Source organism: Vanessa cardui, chromosome 14 (genome assembly GCF_905220365.1).
Source record: "Vanessa cardui chromosome 14, ilVanCard2.1, whole genome shotgun sequence".
NCBI lineage: Eukaryota > Metazoa > Arthropoda > Insecta > Lepidoptera > Nymphalidae > Vanessa > Vanessa cardui.
This window is the reverse complement of record NC_061136.1, coordinates 8,297,472-8,314,043: the sequence shown is the minus strand read 5'-3', so window position 1 is coordinate 8,314,043 and position 16,572 is coordinate 8,297,472. Positions and strand designations below refer to the sequence as shown.

Below are 16,572 nucleotides of genomic sequence, written 5' to 3'. Positions count from 1 at the left end.
CTAGCGATTTCTTCAAATCAAATTGATTCTTATTAAGTATTGGAACGGATTACGGAATGAAGTAAAAAAATAACATAAAATGAAAGCATGAATCATTAACTTTGTAAGAAATTATTTCATGTCATATTCATATGTACATAAATATCTTATCTAATCAATACTTTGAAATAACAGTGATAAACACATCGACTCCGATAGAGGTGGTAAAAGATAAATGTTTCCAGTGCTCCTTAAAATCGCAATAGCGCTTTTGAGGAAACAATAGTGTATTTGTATTTTTGTTTACGTTTTATAAAGGATTCTCCAATATGTCATACAGTAAGTACATATTTTATACATAATTACATGGTATTAGATCTATCATACCTCTGTCAATTATTCTGTTTTATAACTTTTAAGTTTATTATTACACAATTTTATTTTTTTAATTTCTAGATCCACCCCCAAGCGGTCCTCCTCCGTACTATGGGTACCCTCCTCCACCCAGTGCTGCGCCTGGTGCTTTCACCTATGTACCGGCACCGGTTATGATGCCAGTATATCCTCCACATCATGAAATCAGCACGCAGCCTGCCTACGTGACTAATTACATTTATCCTCCGCAACCTGCGCCCGAACCAGTACAAGTGGTGGATCGTAAGTTGCTTTCATTACTAAACGTCACTTGTCACTTTAAGTGTTATATATTGGTTAACAACCTCAGATGCATTTGTACCGTTCTGTACTTTTTAGAATGAAAAACCCTTATATTATGATATACGATATAGGTATAAAAAATTAAATAAAAGGGTTTTATTTCAGATCCTGAGCCTTCAGCGGAAATTATTGATTGGGTGCCAGCGACGCCTGCGACAGCTCAGACCCTTTATGGTAAAGCGTACGTCGCTGGCAGAGAAGGGTGGGATGGAAGTCCCTTATGGTCTATTCGAGCTCACCATAACGGGAATTTAGTACCAGGCAAGCTTGCTATTAAACATAAAGCGGCATATATACCATTTGCCGGTAAAGAAGTACCGGTACACAATTTCGAGGTAAATAACAGTTGGTATTCTTCTAAAAATATAATAAAATTATTTCTTGTTGTAATCGATATTTATATATCAAATCTTATGAATTAATTAAAAGCATACTTTATATTATCGTTTTAGTTGATTAAAATATTGTAATTTTGTATCCAGGTACTATGTGCTCCGAACCACGCAGTGCATTGGGTGCCGAGTAGTCACGGACAGGTGCCGCCTAACGCAATCATTGCTGGTAACACTCATACAGCTGAACCTTTGTACCTAGGCAGGGCACGCCACAGGGGATCTTTTTCGCCTGGCAAGGTAATCATAATACGTAGCACCGCATATATATGTGTACATTTACGAATTTTCCTGATGTCGCAGTAAAATTTTTACATTTTTCCCTAAGTAATTGTAAACTTTGAATTTATTTTAGTTGTTAAAGCTATAGTACAATTTTGTTGGTGGATCTGTTATGTATAATCTAGATAATTGCTACTTTTATTACAGATACATCCCAGCCACGGATGCTGCTACATCTCGTTTAGTGGGTCAGAAGTATCGTACAAACAGTACGAGGTTCTCTGCAGAACGGAAGGCTGATTGAAGTTTGTCGACACTGTTTAACCAGAAAACGGATATCGGGACCCTTTTGTACTAAATAAAACCATATTTGTATTTTACTTTTTTATTACAATTGAATGAAACGTAAAGTTAGTGTTTTATTCCTGTTAACATGTTTATAAAAAACATGCACAAGATTTCATTGAAAAATATAAGCACATGAATGAATATTGTAAGCAAATTTGTGTTAACAAATTACTTAAATATAATGAAATTTAGGAAGAATATTATTTTATCTATAACTCAACTAAGGAATGAAGAATATAATTAGAAAATAATTTATTTTAATTTAAATGAAATTATATAAATATAAATAAGAGCATCTACGTAATTATAACTCTATATTAGGGTCGTCACCCATTTTAATATAGATAGTTTATGAAGATCATCTATACACTGGTCCTGGAGCGTCTTCGATCACCATCACGTCAGAGGGATGGTCGACCACAGTTACACCTCCTCCACCACCGCTGTTGTCACATCCACAGCATCCACAGCAACAGCACACACTGCTGACTAGGTTACACGGGCTACTACAACAGATTCCCATATTTGACTGAAACATAAGAAAAATATTATTGCATATAATATATAAAATAGTAAACCTAAGATTTAGTTATTCTATAATCCACCAACCCACATTGTTATAGCGTGGAATGAGCCTCAATTTTCTTCACACTAACAAGAGGCATTGACTAGCAATGTCTAACACATTTACAGGGTATTACTTTACTACAATATTGATGTCGGTTGTTGTAATATTAATAATAATATTTTTCATGATATTCGTAAGCGGACGGCCGAATGAGACGCCTGATTGTAATAGCGCTAGTGATCTAAGATGTTATGTCCCTAGTGTGTTTGCGGGCTTACACACTTCAAACCACAACACAACAATAATAAGTATTACTGATAGGCGGTACGATACATGATGAGTGGCTACCTACCCAGACAGGCTTACACAAACTCTACCAAATATTAGTTAATACAAATAGAAATAAGTTGATGATTTTATGATCAAAATAAATGTTATTCAAATAGGCTTTTACAAGCACTTTTGAATCGTCATTTAACATTTAAGTGAAGCTACTACTTAATATTTTATATTGAAAACAAAATTTTACTAATGGTATGATTTCAAATAATATGTCAAATATAAAATAATTAACAAAATTATAAATATACTGATAATTATTACTATAGTGAACATGTAATATTTCATCTTTTGTTCTTAACCTGCACAATTCCTTATCAAGATTTATTGTTGTGTGCATTATGGAGCCATTTATTACTTATATTCTTAAATATGATAGTGTAATATCATATTTAAAAACAGCATTTAAACATAATATTATCTATTCCTTTATATCTGTCGTATCTACATCTAGATATATATTATTAAATGGCGCCCTGTATGACGCACAACAGGCACCTGCAACTACCGCTAACTATTGAGGCTTTTTATTTATGCACTATATCAATTATTTACTTTTTGATGACAGTAAGGATTAACAAGTGCTAAGGATTGTGCTGATGTGTATGAGTTTATGACAGTAAACTACACGGTTTAAGAAAGCAAGTGACGTGTAGTACGTAGAATTGTAGAAGTAGATAAATAACTTATGATTATTATTTTATTTTTCGATCTTATTTACTACAATGATTAACATTCTTTGTACTTTTTTATACCTATCTTAATCCTGTATGATCAATTGCAAGATACAGTACAGTTACTTAGAACAGCACCCTAACGATTAGGTATACTTTTTTGTTTAAATTCCCGTAAAGCAAAAGGCCGAATATTAATTTAATATATAATTTGAATCATTTGATACATACTACGAATTTGAATTATTAATACAGAATTAGTAAATCTAAGTAAATAGTAATTAAAGGATTGTTGTACTCACAATGTCACCTTTTACAACCTTTTTACTGTCCTACTGCTAGTAAACACATTTACAATTTGTTCAAAAATCTGAACTGTGCCATGTCTGAAAAGATAAGATAAACCAATCAAACATTTTTGGTTTTCATATCACAATATATCGATTTATTATCTATTTGTAACCTAAAACAACGAAAAATGTCGATTCGTAAAATTATAATTATTATGTATTCAAAATATAAGTTTTTTTTAGTATTTCTTTGTATATTATTAAAATGTGAAACTTCGTTAAAGTTGGGTAATGTTCTTTGCCAATTTACGAGAACTGCTACAATAAAGTATATCAATTTATTTTTTAATACAAGACAAATTCTTATAATTCGAAATTCTCTTTAAAAAGTATATTTTACACAATTCGTTAAACATAGATAAAATAAGATACAAAATTAAAGGGAATTAATTGAATTTTATTTAAATTAACTTTCAATGGAAATAAAGAGAATACTACAACAATTTTCCCCAAATTTTTAAAATAGTACAGAAAATCAAAAAGAACAGAAGTCGAAAAGAAAAAATGACCGAAGAATTCCAGTTTGTGAACCACATATATTTCGCGGTTATCCACAGATACCCATTAGAAGCTAAGAATACAAATTGAGTTAGAATACTAAGTTTTAAGCATTATTTCACCTCCAGTTAAAATGGTGTCTGGGCCTTTAGGGCTTAGATCTCACGAAGTAAGCGAGAATAGATTTATTGTTCTTTAGCCAATATGGAATAATTTTTCCTGTTGCTGAAACATGTGAAACATATAACATAATGTTTATTGTTGTAATAGTCATGTTCTGTTTGTTTATAAATAAATCACATGTCATAATGTTAGATAATATTAAATTATCCCACCGCGTCTGTATGCGATAAACTTGAAAACTATAAAATCGATATTTTTATTGGTTTTCACTAATGCATAGTAATTTATAAGATTGTGTATTAATAAAAGGGGAAAGTAGTATTTAATTAAATAGCCTTTATTTGGCGATGGTATTATTATTGTTTTTTTTTATTATTAAATGTGGTACGTACATACAAAACTTAATTTGAAAATGTATGTGTTAATAAATGTTGCTACTATATGTATTTTCATTGAGTCACGCCTTAATTGTTTTTAATAATTTTATCATTTATCGCTAAACTTCGGCTAATCATTATGTGTAACAAAACGTGATTGAGTATCTACCTACCTTTCTATATAATCGTCGAAACCGTCCCAAGCAAAGGTTGATATTATATTTGTTGTTTATTTAAATAAAAACAAATTTCTCATTCATTTTTTCTATGTTACCGATTTTGCGTTCGCCTCGAAAACACCTGAACCGCCATTTTTCTTTCGGACTACGTTCGCAAATACGTATTAGGGCTGTTTTTAAAAAAATATGCCAAATAATGAACTACGCCTATTCCCAACCTAAAGCTTTAAAATATCAATAAAGTTCTCTATCAAGCAAATTAGAAGTTTTTGTGGGAAATTAGAAGAAAAATAAAAACAATAAAAACTCATTATAATAAGTAGAGATGAACAAACCAAATAAATTTCGGCTGAACATTTGGTTAAAATTAAAAAATGACCGAAGTTCTGTTTAATTCAGCCTCGCTTACTCGAAAACGACCCGTCGTAATGTACTTTCAAGTAAACTTTAACTTAAACTGTAATAAAAATTAAATTGAGATTAATTGATTTAAAGACTTGAGTTTGTTGAGTCGATAGTCTTTCTAGGGTTTACCCTTGACTCCAAATTTCAGTGGGGCATCCATTTCTATGCCCTAGCAGGGAAAATAAGTAGGCTCATTTGTGTACTAAAAAACAAATAGAAAACTCACGGACATAAATACTGCTACACTATTGATTGCTTCATCTTATCTTTATTTTCGCAATATTCACAGTCTTATGTCATAATTATGGAATGTTGTTATGGGGTAAAGCAGCAAATATTGAAGTAGTATTTATTCGACAAAAAAGAACTATCAGAACTAATTAAAATATTAGATATAGATACTATTAATACAAGAATAAGAATAAACTTGTGACTTACTTTCCATATCAATACGGAATAGAAAACGTTTTTTGACAATGTTATACGCAAATATAATAAGTAGACATCGGAATATATGCACTATCACACACAGCTCGTTCGTTGCATATTAAAAATAAAATCTTAAAATCTAAAAATAAAATAAAAACTACTTGGGATATTATAAGTTTGGAGACAGGTAGGTTGAAGTTTGATGCAGGGCTGTGATCCATTAAAATAAAAGGAAAATTGTAGGTAAAGATTTAGATGTGGCCAATTAATTCATAGAATATTTCTCTAATATTCCTCTGAATATTACTAGAGGACTTAATGCGTCATCTAATGACGCGTTAGACTTACTTAACTATTACGTTCCCCAGAATGAGGTAGAATTTTCTTTTGAGAGTATAACTCCGTACGAAGCATTAAAAATATTTAAAACAATTATATAAGTTACAATTATTAACAATGTAATTGTCGACTTGGCTCCTTATTAAGGCGTTTAATAAGGCGTATTATTCGATACAAGATTTTGTAGATGATAAAAAAGCGTGGAATTAATACCTGTTGACTTCCAGGCAGGATATATTAATTTAAATAATTGTATTAACTAACATAGATGTACTTTTTTTAATGTTGAAAAAGAGTAACTACTGAGTTTCTTGCAGGTAGAATCTACTTTCCGAACCGGTGGTAGCTTCACTTAATTGTTATATGACGATTCAAAAGTGCTTGAAAAAGCTCACTTGAATAAAGTATATTTTGATTTTGATTTAGCTATCATCTTTCATAAATTTGTACAATCTGGTATTTTTCCTGATATATTAAAATAAAAGTAAAGTAATCCCATTATTTAAGTCCGGTGATGATAATGATCCAAACAATTACAAACCGATCTCTATTTTGCCAGTATTGAGTAAAATATTGAGAAAGTCATGCTTAATCAATTGCTATTATACTTTAACTCGAATAAGCTATTGCATTCTCAACAGTTTGCTTTCACTGAAGGTCGCTCGACTACTAATGCGGGTGTAGCATTTGTTGAGCACAATTATGATGCGTGGAAAAAATCACAAAACGCTATTGGAGTTTTTTGTGACTTATCAAAAGCTTTCGATTGCGTTAGACATGATATTCTTCTAGAAAAGCTAAAATATGATGGTATCACGGGCCCTACATTGAAATTCATTTTCTCCTACCTTAATGAAAGAGTTTTGAAGGTTGTGGTTAATGGTGAAAAATCAAATGACGCTGTGGCGCAAATGGGTGTACCACAGGGTTCAATTTTGGGACCTCTCTTGTTCTTAAATATATATATAAATGATTTACCTTATTTTTTTTTTTTAAATTGCGATATTCTACTGTTTGCAGATGACTCATCCCTTATTTTTAAACTTGACAGAAAAATAAACCACTATGACGTTGTAAGCAGTGCTCTGTCGCGGGTTCTTGGTTGGTTTGACATAAATAATTTAGTACTAAATGCCAAAAAGACTAAATTTGTTTTGTATTTTGTTGTCAATAGAACATTTTTGGGCAATGGTATACGCATATATAATAACATACCGGAAAGTATAATAAATTTACCATTTTCCAAAATTAAAGAGATTATTAAGACTAAATTAATAAATAAATCATATTATTCATTAAAAGAGTACTTTTTAGAAAGAAACGCCTGGAGCTAGGCTCGGGTTCCATCATAGGACACTAATTTCTGTAAATAACAGCATTGTAAATCTGTTTATTTGAAAGAGCAACTATCCGAGTTTCTTGCCGTTTCTTCTCGCTAGAAGCTGCTTTCCGAAACGGTGGTAGTATTTAATTATTGACAATTCAAACACGCTTCATTGCGAAATTTACTTGAATAAAATTGATTTGATTTATCAAAATGCCAAAATATGCATGCAAATAAGCATATTTCACCATTTTTTTGGTGAAATATGCACAAAATATGCACAATCAAAAAACATTTCTAATTAGATTTTGACATTTATTTAAATTATAACTTATAGTTTTACTTAATTATTATTTATAAGAACTAGAAAAAAATAACTTATTTTTAATAATTTTGTATAAATAAACAATAATATATTTTTCCAGGTTTTCCACAGCATACTTTTGATGTTATCCACTTAATATAAATTCATATGATTAAAATGATCTTTCGACGTCAACTTACGTTACCGGACAAAACTTGAAATTTGGCGCCATTTATGCAAATATCTCTTTCAGGAAAAGTTTGTCCGGTGCCGTTGAAAAATGCGTCAATTTCCTTTATCCCGTCTAGACCGTGGTTTATTATATTTCATTCCTAACGCGCCTAACTACGGAAATTGTGATGAAAAAATACCCTAATATCCAACAACGCTTTAAAAATTGTATTTTATTTTGCCCTTATGCATATGCATAAAGTATTTTAGATAAAAACGCCTGAATTTAGGCTCGGGTTACTTTACTAGAATTGTGAAAAAGAAGATTGTAAATCTATTTATTTGAAAAGAAGGACTATGCGATTTTTTTGTCGCTTTTTCTCGCTTGAGGCTGCTTGCCGAAACGTTGGTAGTGTTCAAATATTGACAATTCAAAAACGCTTCATTTCCATATGAATGGACACAGTCAAATGCCAAAAGTATGATTTGCTTCATGCGCACAATTATGGTTGGCTAGTTGTCAAAATCAGGTCGCCAACAATGATTCTCTTGGTTTCTCTGACGCTGGAAAATACAGCTGTCCAGATTAATGGGTAAAATAGTATTAAGTATATTTTACTGACAATTGCACATTCCCATATGCATTGAATATCTCATCGTGTCACTTTTAAATAGCTTAGTTTAACATCCTATCATAAACGAATAGTTTTCGTCGTTTCTCTTGAATAGCTTAGAAAATAAGCTTATGATAATAAAAACAATTTTTTTAACATGAGGATTAATAATGTTAAGACCTTAAATATTAATTATTAATGAATTTGTATAAACCATAACCACGTGGAATGGTGAGAATGTTAGCAGCATTTCCCCGTTGAATCACAATTCCAATCTTCTGGGCAATAAACGAATCATCCCTGTTGTCACCAGTGGAGAAAATAAGGCGTGGTGTTATATTTTTAATGAAGATCTAGAGCAAGTGTTTCAACACCAGAAATTATAATGAAGATTTACACATATCAATTTTGTTTGATACTCGCCCAGGTACTTACACCAACGCTGTTGAAAAGCATCGAGCAAACGACTTGTATAAAATGTTGAGCATCTTAAAGAACATAGCTTTCCTAATGTTTTTGTGGAAATTTTAACTTTCGCATCATACAGTTTTAAGAAGTTTGATGCGACACATGACTATTGAATTGATATAAGAAAAAGAGTTAAACTACCAAACCAAAAGAAAATGAATTTAAGGTGAAAAAGTGTTATAAGTGCTTTTGTGAATTTATATTAGATGCTGTATACAAGAACTAGTTATTATTACAGCATGCATTTCAGGTATAGGTTAAATTTTATAAACGATATAAATGATGGATTTAAGTGCAGCCTAAATACTTCAAGCGTTATACAGAATGGAGTTCAGATGCAGCACCAAAGATGTCAGGGAAAACCGCTTAAGTCAAAATTATCGCATCCTGTCTGATTCTATCTATACGTAAATTTACTCAGTTATGTGCGTGTGTGAGTGACTTAAAATACTTGGAACGAACGAACTCATGACTTAATAGTTTATATAAGACCGAAAATATTTCTAATATTATATTAAGTTAACTGAACATCGTGTCGTATAAAATACGATATATGTGTATTGTTTTAAATATATTTATACCATGCCAACCTCACTAACTCTTTTTATTCTTCTATACTTTTCATTTCATTTTTGTTTAAATTGCAACATCATTACACGTGTATATGTTAAGTTGATACTATATGGGAATTGCTAAAAAATAAAGAAAGTCTTGTTAATATTATCTTGAGGAAGAGGATGCATATACCAATGTTATAATAAGCACATTTAAATTAATATTTGGGAAACTGCTTTGTAAAAAATAAGTTACGTATGATTCATACATATGACATATGATTAAATCAACAATAGATATGTATATTAATTAATTTAATTTATAAATATTATCATAAAAATTTAACTCACTGATTGTAGTTACGTTATTTCTTGTAATTCATACTGAATGGATATTCAGGTATTTTTTTTTAATTGGTAATTAATCTAATACTATTATAACAATAATTACAATTATAATAATAATTAAAATATATGATCTAGGAGCCCGTGACTCATGTTTTGCTTCGCCGATTACAATGAGTCACCATTTGATAAAGAATTGGGTAGGTTACATCATTACATCCTGTAACGCCCTTCAATGACTTAAAGTCATTGTGATAAGTAAAATGAAGGATTGAAAAAAACATTCGAATTAAGAAATTCCTCCTTTTTTTGAAGTCGGTTAATAAAGTTTTCGAAATTTTGAAACGAGAAAATCTGTATTATTTATCAAGTAAAACACGAAAAGTATCGAATTAGACTAGTCAAGATCGTCTGTCTAAGATTTAATTCAATCTGGAAATTAATAATATAATTTCAAAATAAATCTTGAGGAAGATGATTTCACTTGGTGGTAGGGCTTTGTGCAAGCCCGTCTGTGTAGTTACCACCCACTCATCAGTTATTCTACCGCCAAATAACAGTATTCAGTATTGTTGTGTTCCGGTTTGAAGGGTGAGTGAGACAGTGTAACTACAGGCACAAGGGGCATAGCATCTTAGTTCCCAAGGTTGGTGGCATATTGACGATGTAAGGAATAGTTAATATTTCTTATAGCTTCATTGTCTATGGGTGAAAGTGATCACTTACCATCAGGTGGCCCATATGCTCGTCCGCCAGCCTATTCCATAAAATAAAATGAAAAAATATATAAATCTTATTTATAAAACGTTTCCCTACCATACCTATATATCGTATTTGGTAAGTAGTCTCATCATCCTCCTGCCCTTTTCCCAATTTTATTTGGGGTCGGCGCAGCATGTCTTCTCCTTCCATACTTCTCTGTCAGACGTCATCTCACAAGTAACATTCTTTCTAACCATATCGTCTTTGAAAGAATTTTACTTGTGAGATGACATCTTACAGAGAAGTATGAAAGGAGATTCAATTAATTAATCAAATGTTTTCACATCAATTTTTATACATAAGATTCATGAACATTTTTTTTACTTTTTTTTTTAATTTATTAAATTTTTTTAAAGCTAAGTTAAAACAAAACATTCAGAAATCGGGTATGGACAAGATTAGTATGTGGTGTAGGTGTATTTAGTATTTGTTGATTTTTAAGCAGGATATAAATAACTCTTTTGTACTTCATTGACGTACTCTGTAATTAAAATGACGAAAAAGAGTAACTACTGAGTTTCCTACCGGTTCTTCTTGGTTACTTATCTATCTCTTATCTACTTGCCGAAATAGGTGTAATGTAAACATTTCATTCAAAACAATAACATAAGGATTTAAAAGCGCTTTTTATAGGCATACTTAAATAATCTTTCTTTAATATTTTTTTGAAATTGAAATGTTTTTTAAAAATGCACTATTAAACTCTTAATACCTGCATAGAATTATTTTAAAATATTTATACGTTTAGATAAATGTTTGCAATAGAAAATTACTAAAACAAACGAACTAACTTTATTTTATTGGTGTGTGTAACAGTTGCGCTTGACACGTGCTAAACGTAATATTACTTTATAAGGGTTATATATGTATGTATATTTAATTAGTGTCCAACTGAGGAAAATACTGCAGCACTTTATTCCATTGGATAGACAACTAATTCTAGCTAGAGAAATATAATTTCTATATTACATCAAAGTTGCATGTAAAGATATCAAAGCGATCATAAATTCTCTAACAATAGAGTACAATGTTATTACCAGTAGTTAGCTGATTAGTCACGATTGTGATCATAGATATCTTTTTAAGAATAATATTCAGATACGTAATACGTTCTTAACCAATGTTATTCTAATAAACAGATATGTTATATCCATACTAAACAACAGAAAAAAGAGTGCCGCGCCGGGGACCGTTTATTTTAGTTTATTTTTACATTTCGTTAAAAGTAAAAAGGATAGCTTGATAAAAACAATAAGTAAAAGGGATAACTAGATGTTTTAATTACGCAAAACGTATTACTACGTAATTATGATGTATCATAACATATTACTACGTAAAACAACTAAAGGCAAACGTCCCAATTAGGACGTTTTCTAGTCTTCACTTTTTGCGCGTTAATAACATATCTGTTTACTACAACATCATTGTTCTTAACAGTTTCATTTTAAAATGCCAATATTTGGACATGGGGGCGAACATGTGGCAAATTCAAAACCTTTAAAGGTACTTATTTAATGTATACATGTTTATTAATTATTTTTATTTTACAAAAACATAATAAATGATACATTAAAACGGTTAACACCATATACTTATCGTTTTCGGTATAAACATCATATTGTATAACATAACACCAATATCACGATAAAGTATATATAAGCTTAGGTGAATTTACATGCTTATACACAATTTATAAGTATTGTACATAAAATTAAAGAATTAATCTAAATTTACAATAACTAATTACAATAAGTACAAGTACGATTTGATATTATAATAATAATAAATATTCACCGTCATTTTATGAAGAATTTATAGAATAACTGAAATGTCACAATTGTTGGTAATGCTACAATAGTAATAACGCTATAAATAGTTTAGATTAATTAATCTTTCTCTTTACATTTAAATATAGTATTTGTTGCAAAACGGTCATATGATTCATGATTAAATTATGAAATAGATCGATTGTCTGATCTTAAAGATTGTTTTTAAACAATTTAGGTAAGTTATATTTTATGCATTCGTTTTAACTAATTACTGCTATCTGTAGGGTGGAGGTGCGCCATTCCTATTGGTAGAATAGACTGGTGGTACTTGGATGACATGGTGATGATGCACGACGGCCGGTGGTTGGGGCTTATCTGCACAGCAATCGCAGCATAAGCACGGAATACAACAGCAGCAGCATGGACGACACGATATATTACAACCCATCCTGGAATTGAAAAATACACTCATTAAATTCAAGTCGAGTCGAGATGGCCCAGCGGTGAGAACGCGTGCATCTTAACCGATGATTGCGGGTTCGAACCCAGGCAAGCACCGCTGATTCATGTGCTTAATTTGTCTTTATAATTCATCTCGTGCTCAGCGGCAAGGGAAAACATCGTGAGGAAACCTGCATGTGACAAATTTCATAGAAATTCTGCCACATGTGTATTCCACCAACCCGCATTGGAAAAGCGTGGTGGAATATGTTCCAAAAACCTTCTCCTCAAAGAGAGAGGAGGCCTTTAGCCCAGCAGTGGGAATTTACAGGCTGTTGTTGCTGTTGAAATTCAATTTGTTGTTGTAAGAATGACCTCTACATCTTTTGCAGATTTTGTCAAATTGTTGTATAATTCTCTTTTTGAAATTTGTTTTTTCTTACATGTCCACGTGAATGATGACGTCAGAAAACGTGCATGAAGTGCCTTATCTGGTCTCGACACATCGACAGAATATCAATATAAACTATATAATTGTTATACAACACATAACGTTCCCTTTACCTTCTTTAACAATTTCTTATAACTTAGTTTACCTAGAACCTTGTTATGAAAGCATTCAAAACATATTTTCTAGCATTAGAAACATAGTTTTAGTGCCACAATGTATGATCTTCTTAAGAATTGAACGATACAAATAATATTTTAATTACCCTTATTATAAACAATTTAATAAGTGATAAATGTGATTATTATTATTTTTATTTACGCGTCATTTTATAATAAATAATCTACTTATTATTAAGATGCCAAGGTTAAAACTATGGTTGAATAAAATTGTACATACATTTGAAGATTCCATCCACTAAATAGTGAGTTATATCAAATCTATCATAGATTACTTGTTAATTGTAAATACTTTTGATAAGAATATATATATATCTACTTATAGCTTATAGCCGATAAATAAGATATATTTCATTAATCACCTATTTGCCATTTTTATCTTGCTTGGAAATTTATAGAACGTTTTATGAGTTTATGTATTAAGCACTTGTTTGAATTCAATTGTCAGTGTATATTTGTCGATTCTATAAATCAATTTTAAGCCTTAGCTTATTTATGTGTCTAGATAAAGTGTGGCACTTCAAATGTATCAACTACACTACACTACAGGGCCAAAGTCTTGGTGTTCGTGACAGGTACACTTGATACTAGCCTTTACTAGTGTGCATGTACTTAGTAGCCAACTGTTGGCCACTAAGAAGCGTACTCAGATTTGATAATGTATCTAGACATATAAATAATCTAATTTGGGTGTTTCTGATAGCACGTACGTGTGAGATGTAATCTCTGTTTTACGTCTGTGTGCATTACATAAATTATAATAAACTAAAACTGCACTATTTTTAAAGCGAGTTTTATTCAAAATGATAATGTATAAATGATCTTTTTAAATGCGTCTATTTTATACTATACATAAACAAATAACTCTGATCTAAAGTACATGTACAGGTGAACAGATAGACAACGAAAGCAAAAGTTAAATTACAGAGAAAAAAAGAAGTTTCTTACCTTATTTAGATAAGAAGACTTTAAGTACACTTTTATCCGATCATCTCATCATTTGTTCCGATGAGTAGGGGTATTGTTGATGTGGAGGGTAGCCTTGAGGGGGATAACCAGGATATCCTCCGGGTGGGGGATAAGGATAACCAGGTGGTGGCTGTTGTTGATCTACAATTACGGGTGGTTGCTGGATGATTACGGTTTGTGGCGGATCTTGCCGACCACAGGCATTTGGACAACAGCAGGGTACTAGACAACAAGCACTCAGAGCTAGACAACAAGGATTGACTCCAACATCACAATCCCCACAGTCGAACGAAAGGCACAAACCCATTTCTTGCTCCGTCTATCATTAAACTAAAACGAAAAATGCAGATATGAACTTATTTCCTCGTGATATCACCTCCCGCCCTATCATGCACACGTTTATTTATTCGGCTTAACTTAAAATGAATCAAGTAAAGCGAAATGGAACTTTATAAACACCACACTAAAGTCCAAAAACGGATGAATGGTATGTCAACCGCTTTATCATTGCTCTACGTTGTTATCTCGTGATAAGGAGATAAATAGAACAAAGCATTACTCAGAATCGATGACAAGACTACGTTGTATATATTTTGTTAATTCTGATGTTAAAAATATAAATAAATTTAAACAAAACTTTTCATATTGTATTTTTTCTAATATATAATTTCTTTAACATATAGATTTTATAAAATAAATCAATGACTACCATACCTTTAAATTAAGGTCCGAAAAATGAAGAAAACGTGTATATGTTGATAGCGTGGTGACTTGGTACGTAGTGGAAAACAGTATGAATCAGTCTAATTAATGCGGTTTGTCACACTGCTAGTAAATATACTATGACGCGAACGTGAACGCTCCTGCGCACTCTGTAGCCATTTCGCTTTCTCAGTCTACACTGCTTCACTTAAAATTAACAAATGAAAAAGACAGAACAGTCATATTGCCTTGATGCCTACGTAGTTTGTATAATGCTAACGTTCGACCTTGTTTCGTTACGTACATAATATTCACTTCAATACGAAAAATATGTACGTAAGATCGATAAGTTATTAGTAAGAAAATACAAATAGTATATAAGCCGATTATAAATGTACTGAAATAACTAAATATAAATTACTCATTCCCCATGCATCAATTAAATCAATAAATGAGTCACAGGGAAAAAAGGAGGGTGACAACTTAAATAAAATCTATATATAAATTTTCAGTAAAGTGCTACGGATTAAGTGTAAAACAAGTTCCAAAACACGCCATACTTACTCCAAGTTCTTGATAAACAAAACGAAGGTGATCACGGATCGTGCGCACAAGGTTGAAACCTTGTTTTCGCTTTGCAACTGTTTTTTGTTTCTTTTTATTTTCATGTCAACTACTAAACGGTCTATAAGTCATCTATAGTTTAGAACAAAGATTATTAATGTCATTATTAACGATTGAATTATTTAAGATACCCATATCATACGATCATATGTTATACGTTTATTTATACGTTTTATTTCGTAGCAACGAAATAGCAAAATATTTTCACAAAAGTAGCTATGAAATAAGTACATACTTATCCGTCATTTTATCTGAACTGTTGTAACGAAATAAATAACGAGATGGAATTTATTTCAATATCAAAACATAATTATGTCATCACGAATAAATAAACTGTTAAAACAAAAAGATACATTCAAGACATTATATGATAAGATCGTGATTATTTTCAGTAATACAATATAGATTTAGAGATGACGACATGTTATAAGAACCAAATTGTATTGGGCAACAAGTAAGGTCAATAGCATTTATTCCTAAAAGTCATGAAAGTTTGCAATCCATACATAAAAAATAAAAAGTTTGACTATGATTAAAAAAAAAACACACATTAAATATTTTCGAACAAAAACGTTCACAACAAAACATTTTTAATTCGTTTGTTTGATGATGCGTAGATTTAGTACCACGCGTAGTAACAGAAAATTCTGAGATTAGCAAAACTTATTCTACTTGGATTTTACATTCTACGTACATTTCGGCAGTCGTAGCAAAATAATACAAAATAAATAAAAGGAAATCAACTGTAAGAATTGATTTACAGGAAAATCATTGTCTATCAGGAAAATGTCGTGATTCGACGGCGTTACGTGCGTTACGATCGTTTCGTTCCACCATGCAACCCAGTTTTTTTCTGGTTCGACTTTGAAACATGAGTAATGGTTTAAACCGGAGCATAATCGATTTACCAGAATATATTTAATTAAAAAAGTGGTATATTAATAATTACATAGGTAATT

The 16,572-nt window shown here is 31.1% G+C and overlaps 1 protein-coding gene and 2 long non-coding RNA genes across 5 annotated transcripts; 1 reads left to right on the top strand and 2 right to left on the bottom strand.

The window, feature by feature from the left end:
* Positions 1 to 165: 165 nt before the first annotated feature.
* Positions 166 to 1,685, top strand: LOC124535366. The gene is made up of 5 exons (XM_047111564.1): positions 166 to 318; positions 436 to 636; positions 802 to 1,031; positions 1,179 to 1,328; positions 1,518 to 1,685. Exons 1-5 carry the CDS (start codon positions 309 to 311, stop codon positions 1,608 to 1,610), a joined length of 684 nt encoding a protein of 227 aa, XP_046967520.1. The 5' UTR covers positions 166 to 308; the 3' UTR covers positions 1,611 to 1,685.
* Positions 1,680 to 4,253, bottom strand: LOC124535367. Of its 2 annotated transcripts, XR_006966807.1 has the most exons (3): positions 4,210 to 4,253; positions 3,542 to 3,625; positions 1,680 to 2,187 (listed from the first exon to the last, which is right to left on the bottom strand). It is a non-coding gene; the product is annotated as an uncharacterized LOC124535367 (long non-coding RNA). The 2 variants fall into 2 exon arrangements; XR_006966806.1 differs by lacking the exon at positions 4,210 to 4,253 and having other exon boundaries at positions 3,542 to 3,878.
* A 7,732-nt stretch (positions 4,254 to 11,985) lies between these two features.
* Positions 11,986 to 15,863, bottom strand: LOC124535162. Of its 2 annotated transcripts, XR_006966786.1 has the most exons (5): positions 15,849 to 15,863; positions 15,554 to 15,685; positions 15,002 to 15,196; positions 14,267 to 14,617; positions 11,986 to 12,699 (listed from the first exon to the last, which is right to left on the bottom strand). It is a non-coding gene; the product is annotated as an uncharacterized LOC124535162 (long non-coding RNA). The 2 variants fall into 2 exon arrangements; XR_006966785.1 differs by lacking the exons at positions 15,554 to 15,685; positions 15,849 to 15,863 and having other exon boundaries at positions 15,002 to 15,211.
* Between the last annotated feature and the right edge of the window lie 709 nt (positions 15,864 to 16,572).

What these genes read in the sequence shown, in the direction of transcription:
- LOC124535366 (XM_047111564.1), top strand. An exon ending in ACCAGTACAAGTGGTGGATC is followed by an intron (nt 637 to 801) that starts GTAAGTTGCTTT and finishes GTTTTATTTCAG; the next exon opens with ATCCTGAGCCTTCAGCGGAA. An exon ending in GATCTTTTTCGCCTGGCAAG is followed by an intron (nt 1,329 to 1,517) that starts GTAATCATAATA and finishes CTTTTATTACAG; the next exon opens with ATACATCCCAGCCACGGATG.